At 37.9% G+C, this 17547-nt stretch overlaps 1 protein-coding gene across 4 annotated transcripts in view; it reads right to left on the reverse strand.

The window, feature by feature from the left end:
- The window catches only part of cfap20dc (CFAP20 domain containing), a 32613-nt gene that overhangs the window by 1790 nt on the left and 13276 nt on the right, over positions 1-17547 (reverse strand). For 3 of the 4 annotated variants that reach the window (XM_044349366.1, XM_044349365.1, XM_044349363.1), the window contains exons 14-20: positions 14519-14890; positions 12568-12801; positions 8105-8166; positions 4326-4420; positions 1807-3421; positions 253-359; positions 44-155 (exon numbers count right to left, since the gene is read on the reverse strand). In XM_044349366.1, the coding sequence (XP_044205301.1) occupies positions 3309-3421; positions 4326-4420; positions 8105-8166; positions 12568-12801; positions 14519-14890 (876 nt within the window). In that variant the 3' untranslated portion in view covers positions 44-155; positions 253-359; positions 1807-3308. The remainder of the gene's footprint in view (positions 1-43; positions 156-252; positions 360-1806; positions 3422-4325; positions 4421-8104; positions 8167-12567; positions 12802-14518; positions 14891-17547) is intronic. The other variant, XM_044349364.1, reaches the window with a different exon arrangement.

Raw genomic sequence — 17547 nt, forward strand, 5'->3', positions numbered from 1 at the left:
GTGACAATGAAAGCTACAGTGAGGAGAACTGCGATGCACTGACCTCGTCTGACTCCTCTCCCGCTGTGCCGGGCCCCCTGTCGCCATCCTCCTCTGTCACGGTTGAACCCTGATCCTCCAGCCGCCTCAGCAATGAATATCTGTATGTCACATCGCTGGAATAAAGCAAAACGACAGGCCAGGGTGATATGTATTCACCACACAAATTATTTACAATAATCACATTAAGGCTCGTTAATTAAACTTGCTTACTTGACGGGGAAGCAGTATTTTCGGATGATCAATACAGCAGCAGCTATTGCCGCCACAGACACAAAAATCACTGATGCAATAATCCCAGGGTGGAGCCTCATCCCAACCTGAAAAGACAAATGAATCCAATAAGATCTAATAGTGGGATAGTTAAAGAGCCCATAAACCTAACAGCTCAGTTCATGATGTGTGGCTCAAATAAAAAGGAAATACGGGTAGGAGATATGACAGCTGAACAGCTGTGTTATGGATTCACACTGGTGTACAGTACAACCCAAAAGGCTCAACAGCAGGGGTGTGAATCTCTGGCCAAGTCACTCGCAGGTAAATGGTAGGAGTAGAGGGTGAGAGCACTAGTAATAGTTTTTGGAGTGATAATTAGGATTCACAGAGTGCCGCCAAAAAATTAACAATTCACAAGCAGAAATTAATCACACAGGTGAGGTGTCAGCAAAGAAAAATAAGCGATGAGGTAGTGACACAGATTTTATCACCACGCTTGTGACATATTCGCATTAATGTGCCTTTGATTAATCAGCTCGCTTATCATCTGAATAAAACATGTAGAAAGTAGAGCTGCAATGATTAGTCAATTCATTGATTGATTAGTCTACTATTTTGATAATCAAATAATTGTTTCAGTCATTTATTGCAGCTACTCCAGTGTGAGAATGTGAAGCTTTTTCTGTGTCAAACATGACAATAAACTGAAAATCTTTGGGTTTTAGACTGTTGATCAGACAAAACAAGACATTTCAAGATGTCACCCTGGGCATTTTTCACTATTTTTCTTTTATTTCATAGACAAAACAATAGATTTATTGAGAAAATAATTAGGCAGATTAATTGAAAATGAAGAGTAGTTAGTTGCAGCCCTAATAGAAACATAACACTGTCCAATTTTTACTTTCAATAAAAGTAAAAATCTGTCAGAATTTCTCCTGAGCACAGTCTGGACATGAATTTTTAAAAATGACTGGAAGCTTTGAGCTTTGCAAGTTTTCTTACAGACTCCAAAATTTCTTTTCCCTTATAATACTCTATAAGATACTAAATGACAATGGGCTCTGCAGTTGAAAAGCAGCTTTCAAGCCAAAAAAAAAAAAAAAAGTCAACATCTGTAGTTTTTCCTGAAAATTCTGCAGTCTGTGCAGACACCTCATGAATGGGTTTGAACCCGAATCTGACACTATTACCCCCTTGTGAATTTATTTGAGTTTCTTTGCATTACAATTGCCCTGAAAGAGAAGTGACTTTGGTAACCTGAGTGACTCCAGATATCTGAATGGTGAGTTCTGTGCAATAATAGTCGTGACATGAAGTTTATATAGTGAGCTTTAACACCCCTCCCCAAATGTGGTGCTTACTGTCTTAAATAGGTCACCTGTTATCAGCTGTTTGATTCTTCCAAAAACTACGTATGTCAACAAGTTCATAAATAACGTTACAGACGCAGTTGTTTTAAACGCAGGTCTGCGAACTTAAGCAGCTCAAAACGACGTGTTTGTAGTTTTGGATCAGTTCAACGTAATGGCTCCATATGTTTTTACGTACCTGTTGTGCTGACATCCTTGAGAACTTAAAAGTCGAGTCAATCTATTATCTCCCTCCATAGACATGAGGCTCAGTCAGTGCATTCTACAAGATCAAGTTTTACCAGTTTGATGTGGAGAAATGTAAAATATTTCATAGAAATGCTTTCTGTCTGCCGCTGGGCTGAACGCCACGGTTGTTTACTTCCTAGTTGCTCTCACCTGTTGCGACAATGCGACTTGCAGCGTTTCCACGCCCACTTCCACTAAACATGTAGCAGCACTGTATCACATGACCTGCCAATGTTTCTATCAAACGCGACGTATAAGTTGAAGTTTGGCTGTCTATCAGAAAGGGAAACCATGATGATTCCTTCAGCCATGTATCATGTTTAAAGTATAAAACTGTGAAACGTACATACAGTTATTACTGTGGCACAATTTCTAGGGCCAGTTCTTTCCAATTTTTTTTGTGTCCAAATGATTTCGAAGTCGAAGGTCTTGTTTTGACAAGTCATGGCTTGTCCACAAATTCTAAAACTCAATTTTGACCAAAAGATTGCCTCTGACCCAAGCCAGTTATGCTGTCTAGACCGGTTGTTGGTCAGCCACTGATTAAAACTACTGGCAATCACAAAGTTTATGGTATTTTTTTTATCCTCCTGTTTTTGTTTTTGCTTCCATTGTGAAAGCAACAATTCATCTCAGGCTGAAAATGATGAATCAATCTCCTATCAACCTCTCATCAGGTGCAATGTTTTGGCAAGATTGATGAAAAGACCTGCCAGCCCCCATGCTCATCCCGTCTGTTGTTACTGCTGGTTACATTCACAGGCTGTTAAAAAAAAAAAAAATCATAGCTACAGGTTCATTTGTGAATGCAATTATTACAAGGGACAATTTAACTTTGGAATGTTCAACATCTCAAGTGTATCTACATCAATCATCTTCTTTTTATTGTTTTTGCTATTAAAAATATGGGAGAGCACAACTCTGCCCAACCTTAATTAAAATCCAGGTAAACACAAGGAGACACAATGAGACACTTAATTCTGACAATATACACACATCAATGTATTTTCAATTACTTTTTTATACAAACAATGATGAATGATAAGAACAAAAATGACATTCAAATAGTAAATCAGAGTAGAATTTAAATGTCAGAAATAATCTTGATAAAAAGAAGCTCTAGGATGTATTGTTTGATGTCTTACATATTCATTTGCTAGCCAAGAATCCTGTGAAAAGACTTTTTTACCGTCAGATGTGCAACTGTCAGTAAATGGGCAACAACTCAATTTCTTGCAAAAAGAGCTTGCATCTGATTCATTGAGTTCTACGCCCTTATGACACTACTTATGGTGACACAAAGCATCATGTTAGTTTCTCAAGAACAAAAGTAGCAACCTGAGAAGGTTCTTGTTAATGGGGTATTTGTTCCTGATCAATAAGTTAGGCCTAAAAAAAACAAACCTGCAGCCACTCATCCACTGTCTTCTGATTTATGAATTTAGATTTGAGTCAAGCTAGTTCATAGTACTTCCCTGTCTTTGGATCGAAATAGCAGTTCAGGCACGGATCATAGAGCAGATTTAAATACTCATTCTCCTCTTCATTCGCCGACTCATCTCCTCCTGCAATAATGCAAGAAAATTACTCTGCAACATTTACAAGCAATTGTTCAAAACATGCGTAGATAAAATTGCTACAGTAATAAAACTCAATGGAAATTGCGCAGGTATAAATGTAAAATTTATATTGTATTTTTTATGCACAGTAGCATAGCCGTGCCAGATATGAATAAGGCGCTAATCTATCAGCTGTTATTGGAATAAAATGAGAAGCGTGAATAGCGGGGGTGACCTTCAGACTCAGGTGGATTTACATAAAAGTTTTCTGCCACTGCCATTTTTTTGTCTCATCAATCAAGACCTGAGACACCCAGACCCACTACCACATTATGAAGCTGTAAAGAGATTCCCTGTAATCCCCACTACTTTAAAGCAGGGGGAATTTAGCTGTTAAACTGACAGGCAGTTAAATGCTAAAAAGGTTATGGAAGGCTCCAGGAGGAACATTTTATCTTATCTGAACTTCGGCGACGATAATGAAAACTAATTATAAGACACATTGTGTAAGAGGTTTAAAAATGATGTTGTAAACTGGAAAGGTTTCATCAATTAACCTTGTCGATGTGTCTAGGGGGTACAGACCTGTAATGAGCCTGTCTCTTCTGACCTTTGGAGTTATGTGGAGGACAGAGAGCTTCACTCTTATGTTTTGGTTTTTTGGGGGTTTTTTTTTTACCCTTAATTAGACACAGTTTCACATGCTTTCCTACCATGCTGTGCGCAGTCTTTGGTGGAAGCATAACATTTTTGTAAGCTCTGACACCGGTGAATGTTTCCATTAGCTCTGCAATTGTGTGTTTTTTGTGTCTGTTTAATGTTAGACCCTCAGATTTTTGCTGTCTCCCTGACTTTAAAGGACATAAAAGGGTGTCTAGGGGCAAAAGGACCAAAATTAAGGTTACCCCACCTCCGATTAGACCTTCACAATGGTTCCCTGTGTTGTCTGACCTTCTCCGCCGGCTGGGAGGCATAATGGGAGGGCTGAGCACATCCATCCACTCCCTAGGGAAAAGACCATAAAGGAACACAGTAATGACAACACATGCCATTACACTCACCATGCTACTACTGCACCCAGCACATCAAATTGCCTCTACATGACATCTTAACAAAAAAAATCCCCATTATCGTTTGCTCTCAGAGACCTAACCAAACTTGCACTGTCCTTGAGCCACTTCTCCTGCACACTTAGCCTCTCGGCCTCACGGTTTTTCGCCTGAAGGATCATTTATTAGATTCTGGCTCAAGCTGTGACTTCCAAGTGTTCACATTTTGGCCTGTGTCTGTGAGAATAAGAGTTTTTTTTCTCTCCATATGAATTTATCCTCCATGTCTCAAAAGTACACAGGCTACAAGTATACATCAGTCATTTTCCAGGGAATGAAAACAATTCTCCTTTAGTACAGAGTAACAGATTAGAGCAAGAGAAAAAAATGTCAGAAGATGAATTATTACTTGGAAGCACTGCAGAGATTCATTTGTTGAACATAATTCATAATCATTTTAGGCTATACATCAGCTGCACAATTTACCATTTACATCCTCTGCCTCTGGGCAAACCATCTTATAAGAGCACATCATAGCATATTCAATGAGGAACCGTAGTCTTCTTCAGCGTAATATTCAACTGACACAGTAGGCAATTCAAGTGTTCGTCTCTGCGCGGCCTGTCTCACCATCAAGAATGGCAATGATCGATGATGTCACTCTCTCTAAAAGCAAAGTACATACACCATTTTTCATGGTTTGTATGATGCTATTACTAACAAAATCTACATATGTTAATACTTTACTACAATACACAGCACCGGTCAAAAGTTTGGACACACTTTCTCATTAAAGGTGTGTCCAAATCTTTGACTGGTACTGTATACTACAAAACATTTCCAGTGAAGTTAATACAAAAATAACATATTGTAGGTACACTTCACTTTCGTGATGTAGCATCTGGAACTAAATGCACCAGTGAAGTAAAAGTTCTCAAGATCCTGTCAACAGTAGTTGAAAAAGGCCTACGCATACATGTTTAAGCACGGTCACCACAGATTAAATTCAACCCACTGAAAATCAAACAAACAGGACGATTCATTTATATCAGATCTCTCCATGCATTTAAGCATGAATTTATAACCTCATTCCTTTAGGTGATTAAGTACACGGAGGCTCTGGTTTCTTTTTCTAACAATAGGCATTTACCCCTCTCTAAAAACCCCTTTGATACCCCTGCATGGTAGGCAGGAATATAGTACAAAAGTTAGTGGAAGCAATTTTCAAGGACAAGGGTCTCTGCTACAGAGCTGCAAATTGGACTTCCAACTGTTAAGTGGGACTTGATGAGAGTGATTAAATTCATAGGTCTTAAAGTCATTGTAATCCATATATGGCAGAACCGGTGATAAAAGGAATACATTAGTTTGATTTAATTCAAGCAATACACTGTTTTTCACAGTGGTGAATTATATTGAAATGAAACTTTCCAGATATCTCCCAGTGAATCAAGGTTTGTCTGACATCCTAGCAATTGTATTGAAGTTCGCGGCAGTCTTTAGTGCAAAACAACTGAATATCTACTCTCTATGACAGTCTTATATGCGATTTCACATTTGATATATTGATGATAGATGCTCAAAAAAAAAAAAAAAAAACCCACTATGACAGAATTGACTGTAATGGTGTCTCAGAATGCGACGCCTAAAAGAAAAAGGATGAAAACAACGATTAATCCTGTGCAGCTGCTCTTTAATATGTAAATCAAGGCCTGCCTCGAAGTCGAATTTCAGTGGTACAGCTGTGGATGCTGTAGTGCTGCGTGAGACGAGCCAAGGAGTGCAAAGTGTTTGAGGTGGCTGTCAGTAGCAATATTCATATCAGGTGGACATTCAATCAAAAAGCAAAACCTGACTGAATATTCAAACAGCCTGAAGACAAGTTCGTACAAGGAAAACTAAAAAATGTTTCCAGTTGTCCACACTATTAATCCGGTGTAATAAATTTAACAATAAAAATCAATTTTAATATAATAACACCAAAAATTAAATCTGTAAATAAACAAGTGTCTACACATGTTCACACCATGCCACCTTACTTTGCATCAATAAATCAGAAGTGTTAGGGAGGAAGAGGCTGCATAATTTGAGTGGCGGAACTATGATGCAATTTCTTTGTCTTCTTTTGTAACATGCCGCATGGATGTGTACACCCAGAAAGAGATGGAGATGTGCACAAACGAGGCTTATAAGGCGTTTGCTGCGAGGCTATGCAGGGTCTCCAGATCCCCCCATGGTCCATCCATACACTGCCAAGGTTGTGGAAATACAGTGCTTTTGTGCCAGCTTTAGATACTGCCCAGAATTCACTCTTTGAGATTGCACTGTATACTGTAATACGCTCCCAATGTTAATCTGTGATCTTGTATTATTAATGATAGCATTGAAGGTATTTCAGAAGATAGCTCCCTCTACTTCGTCCTCTAAATCAACATATTAAACCTGCCTCCAAGAGCTATTTGACTCGAGCCTTGTGCTTTTTCCCATTTAAGGAACATCACAAAAACAGATCTGACTTAAATGTCAGTGAGGGTTACACTGTGCATAATTTCGTTTTCATTTTGCCATGACTACAAAGCCCAGTTAACTTCCTTTAAAAAAAATCTAGGTACTCTTACGTACATTTTCACTGCTGAATAATAACAATCTGTAATGTTCAACACATGACAAGTGTTGTAATTTACCTTTTTGATGTACCCACTTTGTCAACCTCTGTCTTCATTTAGTGGGTTTTCATAATATGTGATCTTCATAGCACTGCATATGTCTGAAGTTGGACAAACTTTCTCAAATATTAAAAACAGTAGTTGTAAGTTATTCTTCCTCCTCAAGTAATATAGCCCCATTCATCAATATGTTTTCTTCTTATGGTTGGAACTTTAACTTTTTACTTTGGTTTGAACCTGTCGGTAGGTAAAACAAGGTGAAACATGTCTCGTGGCTGCTTTGCATTCCGAACCACCAAGGCTCCTCCTGTGCAGAAACTGACCTTTGGCTCATCAATGATAGATTTCTCCCTGTAAGGGCGCTAAAAAACAGTGCTAAATGATGAGCCTAACCCCTGCTTTTCACTTTTGGAGGACTTGAACCCAAAACATCATGTGTACCAGCAGTTTTATAGTAGATATAAAGTGTCAAAAAAGTGATGAATCTGACAAGCACAATAATGAGTGAAAAAATAATCTAAACTTGTGAATATAAGAACAGCAGTTAAGGGAGAAGAAAACTACAGTACCTGGCACATACTCAATTTATTTGTACTCATCTGTGAGGGAGATAAGCCTCAGTCTGCAGATCTGACGGTTGACATTTAGCCTTAATTCTGCAGTCACCAGTTACCACCTGTTTATGAATTTCAGTGTGTTTCATGTATATGCAGTCAAATATAAGTTCTAAAAATGCTATAAATCACTGCTACTTGCCAAGACTTAGTTAGTAACAGTCTGTTCCAGACAGCATGTTCAATTCTTTCTAAAAAAAAAAAAAAAAACAACTATAGCACAACTTAAATGCTCAATAGATAACACTATACAAGTGTAATCTTAGATGATGGCTACTTTTTACTTTTTTTACTATAAATGTACAAATCTGGAGATGAGTGAAGTATTTTTGCTAGTGTGTTTGGCACATGCTTGCTTACCTGGGGTTTGAGCACAGGAGGGGGTTCATTTCCTTCTGATAGTGGTGACCCTGATTAGATGGCTAGATCAGTAAGAGAAGGGAAAAGTAAGGTTGTGTTAAAAACATCCCCAAATACTCATCTATCTCAAGTACTTACAAAAATGTATTAAAAAATATTATTATTTCTATTTCTTATTATTCTTTTCTTTTTATTTATTATAAGTTATTTCCAGGATGTTTAAAAAGACCAGTAAGTGATCTGTTGGAGCATAAAAGGAATATAACATACACTCACTGCACATCAAGATTGAAAATGTTTCTGCTTCAGAAGGGCGTATTTCATTCATTTTAGCCCAGTAATGAAGGCCACCATGTCATCACCATCAGACTAACATTGAAGATTGACAAATGATGGTTGTCTCTCAACAGAAATGACAGATAAGAGTGTCACTGGGCAACTGTTGAAGTGTACTGCAATACTGGTCGCATGCAAATGTACATCCTATTTCTAAGCTCATCTATGAATAAATCTACTGCAGCCTTGCCAGAGAAGTCAACCATGTCATCATGCCACTTAATAATTTCTGTCTTTCTACTAAGCATCACTTAGGTTTAAATACAGGGTGAGGAGCATCATGTCTTTTATAGAGAGACCACTGACCAGAATGTGAACTCAAATTCCAAATACCACACACAACGTCTCATTAAAAGTTACAGGTGCACATCAGCAACTGTGTTGGAAGAACCCTAAGCAGAAATTTTCACAAAAACCTTAGCACAATCACAAAATAAGCATAAAGCTCTTACAATTAATTGAAATCCTTGTGTAGCCTGCACAGGTCAAGAGAAAGTCCATTTCTATTATTGAGTGCAATGCAAGCTGACTAACAAGTCAAGTATGAAAGATCGGTGCCTTTTTGGCAAACGAGAGAAAATACAAAAGAAAAATGGAGAAGCAAGACACACAAAACAAGAGTGAACAAACAAAGATCAAGGGATCTGTAAAATCTTCAGAAATTTAGATGTAATCACTGTAGGGAAACAGAGAATAGCAGTTGTGATTTATTTACGATTGGGACCTTTTAAAATACCAACAGCTTCATTCTTTGGGAGCTGTAAGAATGCAACCGAGACATTAACGAGAAGCAGAAGACAAGAATTGTTTCACTCAATATACAGAATTCTTCAGCGGAGAAAGAAACACAAGTGCTTCTCTCTCCATCTTGTCAAAGCTAAGGACCATATTATAGCCTCAGGAGGCTATTTAAGCCTAGTGCCTGTTTAAAGGCTATTACATTACATGACTTTGATGAAGAAGCAAGCATGTCGAAGCTGTAGTCCTTGCATTGCTTGAATAAATTTAGTTTTCAGTGTACTCCAGTGCCTTCTTTACGTAATCCTCTTCTAAAATTGTACCCTGTGGAATTCTGCAGGTAATATGTACTGATGATGATGAGTTACCTGTAAGGTGATGGGGAAAATTGTTTTGAGGAGGTAGGAGCTGAATCATTTCGGTGCTGTATCTGTAGAAATAAACCCAGTGCCTCAACTGGTTGTTCAAACTTGCATTAACTACAGCATCAAAGGCAACACTTTAAACAATTAGAAGCACATCCGCTGGTAACTGAAGTACATCACTTATTTTGTAAAGACAGCATCTCTTAATCCAACTGCAAAAGGTGGTCAGCAGTGTGAACACAGCAATGTCGGCTCCCTGTAGATGTACCATCTCAAAAGAGTCAGTGTGATGACACTACCTGTTGTACAGCATCCCAGAACAACCCAGAGCAAGTGTTGGCTGAGAGGTCACTACACACCAGGGATGACACAGCCTGGGTCCTCACTCCCTGGCTGATACTAAAACATTTAGCTATCCTGCTTCTCAGATTTTTTTTAAATAAATTCCACTACCCAGCTCCTTCTACACACCCACCCCTGTGCATCATAAAAAAAACCTAAAAGAGCTTTACTTGTCTCCGATCAACTATGCATTATACTCTACGCATTATTTCTGGCCCTTTGCGAGCGTCGAGTTATGGAGACGTAAAACTCTGCAGAAACCTGCAGCAGTACTTAGGTTGTGAAACTATTCTATTCTGTATTCAATTCCTTCTGTTTATCCCCCTATTGTACTACTGCCCCCACAGAATCACATGCCAAGTAAACTTACATTAGTGAATCTCAGACCTATCACTACTCTTCCGCTTTATTTTCTCTCCTAACACATCTAAAATTAATAATCCTCCTTTGATTTTAAGAAATATTACAGGTTCAGCCTTACTCTCCCAGATATTAAGGAGCTTTCATCCAAAATTGGACTTTAAACTGCACCAGATGCTCAATGCCAGTATTCCAAATGAAGACATAAATATTGCTGGACATAATGATTTTAGATGTGACAGGAAAAGTAAAAGGGGTGTATTGACTTATGTTAAGAACTGTTTCACTGTATAATTACTTAATTCTTCTTTAGAACATTGACTATGTTGCTCTGAATGTATATGCTAGGGGGACGCTCACATCATATATGCTTTTGGCATTTACCGCACCTTCTGGGAATTTCTGGTCAACCTAACATCAAAATAATGACTGCTTGGTCCTCAAGGGTGGGTATAAACCCAGATTCATACATTTCTAAATATACCCTCATTGCAGGCAATTATGCTCTGTTCAAAACATTTAGAATAAAAAATAGCTCAAATTCCTGTTTTTCTTCTAAACCTGCTCTTGCATATTTGAAAGAGACAGATATTATGGTTAGTTGCAAGAGCTTCTGGCACAAAAACTGACTGACATAATTTTAGCCAGCAGCAGAACTGTGTCATCATCTTTATACAGGAAGATAAATCTGAGTATAATCTATCCTCATTTTAAAGGTACAATGGTAGATGCTGGAATTTAGTGGAAAAAATGACTAATTATTTGTGAAAATGGTTGATAAAAATGATATGGGCTGAAACCTCATAAACATTTCATACCATCATTAGATCTATGTTATAAATTGCCTTTATGTCAGAACTAACTATTCAACTATTCTCTGTGAAAGAAGAAAGCCTGTTTTAAACCCAAGAGGGTGAGAGTATTCTACACTAAAAATGAATTTAGTTGTAGTTCTATTTATTGCATGTTTTCATTCTTGCTCTTTGTCTGACTCAATCTGTCATTTTTTGCTGTAATCAAACCCCATGGTCCAAGTTCAGTTCTTACAACAGTCCTGTGCCTGTAGATAATATAGAATATGTTAATCCAGGGCCATATATGTAGGTGTCTGAAATATAGCTTCATATGTGAATAATATAATCTATGAGTTGATTCTTTTGTGTTCAACAGTTGCCGTAACAACAGAGACAGCAACAGCAACAGTATGGATGACAACAGGGTGGATAAGAAATGGCTTGTCAGCTGCAGTGGAGTCCCAGCATCAGACAGTAACTGTTCTCTTCCCACAGTAGGTCTCATAACCACCTCTTGTTTTGTCTTTGACAGACACTTAATAGGTCTGTTTTTTATTTGCTGTATTTAGCACAGTACCACCAAAACTATATTTCCATTTGACACATACATATGTTTGGGACTGGCGTTTTTCTTTATCTCTCGTCCTTTCTTCTTCTTCTTCTTCTTTTTTTTTTTTTTTTTTTACTAGATGATCCCATGGCAAGCATTTTCTTAACATGCTGATGGTGGTGCTGTTGCCATTTGTATATTTAGGATTCTAAAACACTGCAGCTGATTCAAATACAGCATTGGATGACTAAATCTCATCCTGTCCCTGTGGAAGACTGTACCTACTGTAAGGTCTGTAGATACTGTACATGTTTTTAATGGAGATCCCATTGCCGTGTCCTCAAAAAGAAAAGGACCATGAAATGATAATCCCTGTGGTAATACCACTATTCATTGTGTTCTACTTGAATCTCAGGATATTAACAGATACCTATATGTACAGAAAAGGTAGCAGGCCTATAACCTGAGCATTTGTAATAACTTTATTCACTGGGGATCCTACAGATGACCCAGTAGGAGCCAGACAGGGCAATGTTCTCTTCTCCTAAGTGCAATGTGCTCATGCTAATGGACATAGGTCCAAATGACCTTCAATAGCCAAGAGCTAACTATACTATCTTTGAATTCTAAAAAGACTTCACAGGATGATTTCGAATGACCTAAATCATTTTTAGTCACTGGGGAAACCATATATATAATGCCAGTGTACATTTGCTGTAAGAGTCCAATTAATGTGTTTCTCCTTACATAATCTTTGTAGTGCAGAAAACGCAGCAGAGAAAGCATTAGTACTAAACGGTGGCATAAGTTAGGGGCTTGGAATGGAAATTAGCAAGAGCGAGGGTCACTTAAATTATTCTAGATAGGAGATACAAAGAGGGTCAACCTACTAATGACCGTAAATGGTGTCTGAGTGTTGCTTGTTAGTAAGAACTGTATGATAAAGCATCAAGTGTAGCCGAGTATGATAGTACAGACCATGGAGATGTGGGTCCAGGTAGAGGCATCGTCACTGCTCATGCTGATGCTGACGTTACACTGGTGGATCTTTGATGCACTGAAGCCTGAGGCTCTACACTCATCCTCCTCCTGCTCCCTTTTTAGACTTGCCAGCATTCGGAGCTCCTCATCATCATCATCCCCATGCATTTGTAGACTGCTGACCAGATGTAAGTCGCAAGCACTGGAATCAACATGCTTGTCTTCTTTTTCCTTTAAAATTATTATCCAAAAAAAAAAAAAGAGATTAAACACAACTCAATCCACAAAGTTGACAAAGCAAACTGTAGTCCCAGACAGTGCTCAAGGCAGTGCTGGACACAAGCCATTGTTTTGACCCTCTGGGAGAATGTCTTTTACCAGTGGAGCTTTTGATTTAGGAGAGTACTATGCTAAGTTGATTTGTCTGACAAAGTGCAAGGAAGCCTGGTGTTGAATCAATGGCAGACAATAAGCCAGGGCTGCAGGGAGAGAAACAAACTCCTTGTCATATTTCTTTGACAACCTTTCAGTCAAAGCCTTCACTGCATGCTGCCTGCTGGAGTTGGCACAAATCAGTAGTCAGGAGCTGCACTGATGAAGGATGCTGGGGTATGTCTCAGCAGTCAGTTGTGTAAATGCAGAAAGAAACAGCCAAGTGACAGATCTCCCTTCAGGCTTTGTGATCACTCCAGTTGACTATCCTCTGATCCTGGATCTCAGGGCCTACCTCAATTCGCAGCACACCACAGTCTGATCCTTTTCCGCATGGCATCACAAACCTTTTTACAAGTCCTATTTAGCTGTCCAAATCAGCAGTGATCACACATTAGTATGGAAAAGAGAGACAGCTTGACAAAATGCCATCAGAACTTTTAATAAGGATGGATAATAGGATGAAGATCATTTGAACTATAAATTACAAAATTTGAGTTAAGCATATCAACAGAAGGCTTTCCAATATTGGTATATATTATCAGACATCTTTTGTGAGGAAGAGCAAGTTGGATAAATATTTCTTAAAGCTTGAAGCTGCATTTAACTGTTTTTGGCCACTTAGGGGCAAAAAAACATGAAAATAAGTTAACACAAAGCCATCACCAGCTCATACAGTCATTATGGCAAGGGTGCAACTTTCACATCCAGCAGACAGCGAGCAATATTAGCTTTCATGTTTCTGGTCAGCTGACAAATGTACATTGTAATATTCACTCTCTTTGTAGCTCCGTTTTGGTTTCCACCAATAAAAATATCTGGATCTTTGGGCAAGCCTGCTTAATGCTCAGCTTTTTACATCAGCCACTTGATTTTGTCTGTTTGTTGTTTGGTGCTGGACATATAGTGTACAGTGGGTTACCTACAGGGATTTATGAGAGCAGCTCAGACTCAACTATAAAGTAAATTTCCAGGTCAAAAACCAAAATAATGGGGCACGGACTATGATGGATCCCTTTCACAATCTTTTGGTTTAAATTCAAATCAAATTGCTAGTACAAAAAAAAAACAAAATAACAAAGTATGTCATATGAAAAAATATTCTTTCATTAAAAGTTTCAATAAAGAAAATAATATTTTTTCAATAGGACAGAAATACCCTCATCATTGACATTATTGACAAATTATGTAAAATCAGTTTGCTATTACAAATGTAGAAAGTGTTCATTGGGAAGTCAAGCTTGTTTTTAACTGTGACACGTGTGGGATAAATAATGTGAACTTTTTGAATGTTGACACAATAATGCACAAAAATTGCGATGTCTTTTGTAGCAGTATAATGGAGCATCAAACATGGGCCGTCTCACAGTGAAGGTTATTAGGTGTGATGGCCGATCAATAGCTATTCAGTTAATTAGAGGTGGAAAATAATAGTCAGTCTCTGTGTTACAAAACCTTCAGACAAATAGTAGCACTCTGGATGAGGGCTGATGGTCATTAAAATTATGAGCAGTACCTTGCACTGTCTGGAGTCATCTAATTTGACTTCCTGCAGGAGTCTCCTGGACAGTGATACACTGCTCCCATCCAGAACCTGGCTCACTACCCCTGGTCCACATGGGCCACACTTGTGGTCCTGTCTGCTACCACTGGGTGAGAGGCAGCGTGTGGGGACCATCCCAGTAGGTCCAGCTCTCCTGCTGGATGGGGGCTGAATATTCATGTCGGTGGTACCTGGACTAAGGGCTTTTGGTGATGTTTGGTCCATGTTATGATATTCAGGTTGGACTTCAAGTTGCATATCCAAAGTTAGATCAGGAGATGTGGGAGTAGCAGGATTGGAATCGACACTCGGTCTTTGATGCTGGAATGTGGTGTAGCTCTTATCCTGGAAGAAAAACAAGAACTAAGTTAACAAAGTGTAAAAAGGATGATTAATCATGACATAAGAGCATATGGTAGACTATTTCTAATGTTTCCAATGTTTGCTCAGCAACTTTAATGTTGTGCTTTGCCCCTTAGATTGATGAGTGCTAAATGAAACATGATAATGAGATGTCAAACAGATTGACCAAGTGTTGACGGCTTAGCTTTAAATTAACCTCATGTTCAAAAAGGCTAATGGCTTTCTTTTTAAGTCTGCTAATCTTTTACTGCTTCAAATTCAAAGTTAACACTCGTTTAATGTCCAGTTCAAAATATGTACTCTGGTACATATACTGTATATCAGTATACAATGTAGTTTATAATGTAATGTACGAATAATGTAGTTCAAAAAGCAAACAAAAACATAGGAAATTAGGCGACAGCTGTAGTCAGCTTGGATTCACAAACGTTACAATGGATTCCAACTGTTACGCAGTTTCACTCAATCTTCACTTCAATCACACGGCAACACACGTAAACCAACTGACCATTGTTAAAATCTCACACCAACATAAGCAAAAGTGTAGTGAGTGCAGTCATAAACAGCCGACGAGGCTAGTAACAAACAAAAGTTGTGTATTTAGCCATATCTTAGCATATTTTAGAATTTTCAGAATATGTTAGTGTTTTTGGCATATACCAAGAACATGAGTGGACATCAGGTTACTATGCTGCAAGAGTGTTGGAACTGACGTTGACAAGACCAATAATTAATCCCTTGATTGTACTGTGTATGTTACCTTGAAATACAGGGGTGCAACTTAAGATTTTTTCATTATAGATTAATCTGTCGATTATTTTCTTGATTAGTTGTTTAGTCATAAAATGTTTGGTCTCTATCAACAGCCCACAACCTTACGATAATCAGTTTACTGTCATAGAAGACTAACAAACCAGAAAATATTCATATCTATGTATTTTTCTTAAAAAATGAACAAACAATTAATCGATTATCAAAATAGTTGGTGATTAATGTTCTGTTGATCAATTAATTGATAAAACGACTTATCATTACAGCTCCACATACATCAAATCTGAGTAATATTGTGATGAATAATGCTTTCCACTGGATTGAGAAGTTCAAATGTAAAACACAAGATAGAGTAATAAGCTTTTCAGTTTGCAGACCAGTTTTTGCCAATTCTCTATCAAATACAGAGGAGCGCAATAGTGAAATTCTTACAGCCAGACTGCTAGCAAATCTACATTTGTAAACATTTTGATGTAGACATTGTTTATCTTGAATTAAACTGGTTAAAGCATCCCTTACTACTGCAAGACTCTTTCTCAATTTATTCCCCTCTGTTGTCTCTCATTGTGTTGTTGTCTTTCATCTCTGAGCTTTGTTTTGGGGTGAAAGGTTATCATAAGCCCTGTGAGATTTCATCTTACCCCCTCCATATGTTATTTGTTTTCTGTTTTCTATCTATATTTTTATCATTTTCACAAGTGTAAATGAATAAACAATAAACTACATATATTATTGAAATGCCATATATGGGTGTGGTTGTGAGCATGTGGGTTTTCAGTGTCTGTATGAGTTTGTCTGTTGACGGCATGTAGCAACACACTGCTTGGAAAGCATTTGAGTGTGAGTGTAATTGTGTGCAAGTAAATTTTTCCGTACTACTGCGTCAATTATTATTGCATTTAAATAATTGCATTTCTCTAAATATATAGCACATTTTATCTTGGATCTTATACATTTCAAAATAGTTCATACAGTGCTTTGTTTTGCTTAATATTTCTGTATATTGAAGAACAAACATTGGCTCAAAAGAATTGCATGAACCTGATGCAATGCCTTGAAAGATGATATTGCTTCAAGTTGAGAAATGAGCAACCTGCCATAAATGAATGAAACTCAGAATCAGGCCAACTTATGTCAGATGGCAACTAAGCAGTCTGGTTTATCAATTTAACCATAGTGGCAGAAGGATCTCAGGGCTCAGAGCCTTGCAAGACTTAGATCATATGTTAAAAACTGTCTCACAACCTGTATTGCATGCACTGCACTTTATACTGTACATCTGTTTAAGCAGACCTGGTATCTATAGTCTTAGACATACAGTACCAGTCACTTTCTCATCCAAGGGAATGGGAAGGTGTGTTCAAACTTTTGACTAGTATTGTATGTTCATGCATGTTTGACAGCAGGGCCATTTGTGGAGCATTTGGATTTATTTTAACCATTATGCTCTTTGCTAATTATAATTATTTGCCTTCAATCTGTGTCTTCCTCTCTTCTGTCAAGGCTTTAGAGCCAGGTCTTGACAGGACTCTTAGGACCCTGATGTATTTGTAGTGGCATTTTCGTCAAGTCTAAAGTCTATTTTTTTTGGACATGTATGCTTTTCTGAAAGTAAACATTTAACACCAATAAACGTTTTAATTCCTATATTTTGTTTTCTTTTCCATACCTTCACAGAGCTGTAGAACCTCACCTTTCATTTTCATTCATTTTGAATCTGTAATATTTAGGTGTTTGCCCAAACTGACAGATAAGAATGTTTCCTTTCTGCCATGAACACCACTTAACATAGTTCAAATGCCATCACAGCTCATTGGTGTTTAAATAGTAACATATTAGATGTGTTTGCTTTTCTGTAATAAGAACAT

This window comes from Thunnus albacares, chromosome 4 (assembly GCF_914725855.1).
Source record: "Thunnus albacares chromosome 4, fThuAlb1.1, whole genome shotgun sequence".
In the NCBI taxonomy this organism is placed as follows: Eukaryota; Metazoa; Chordata; class Actinopteri; order Scombriformes; family Scombridae; genus Thunnus; species Thunnus albacares.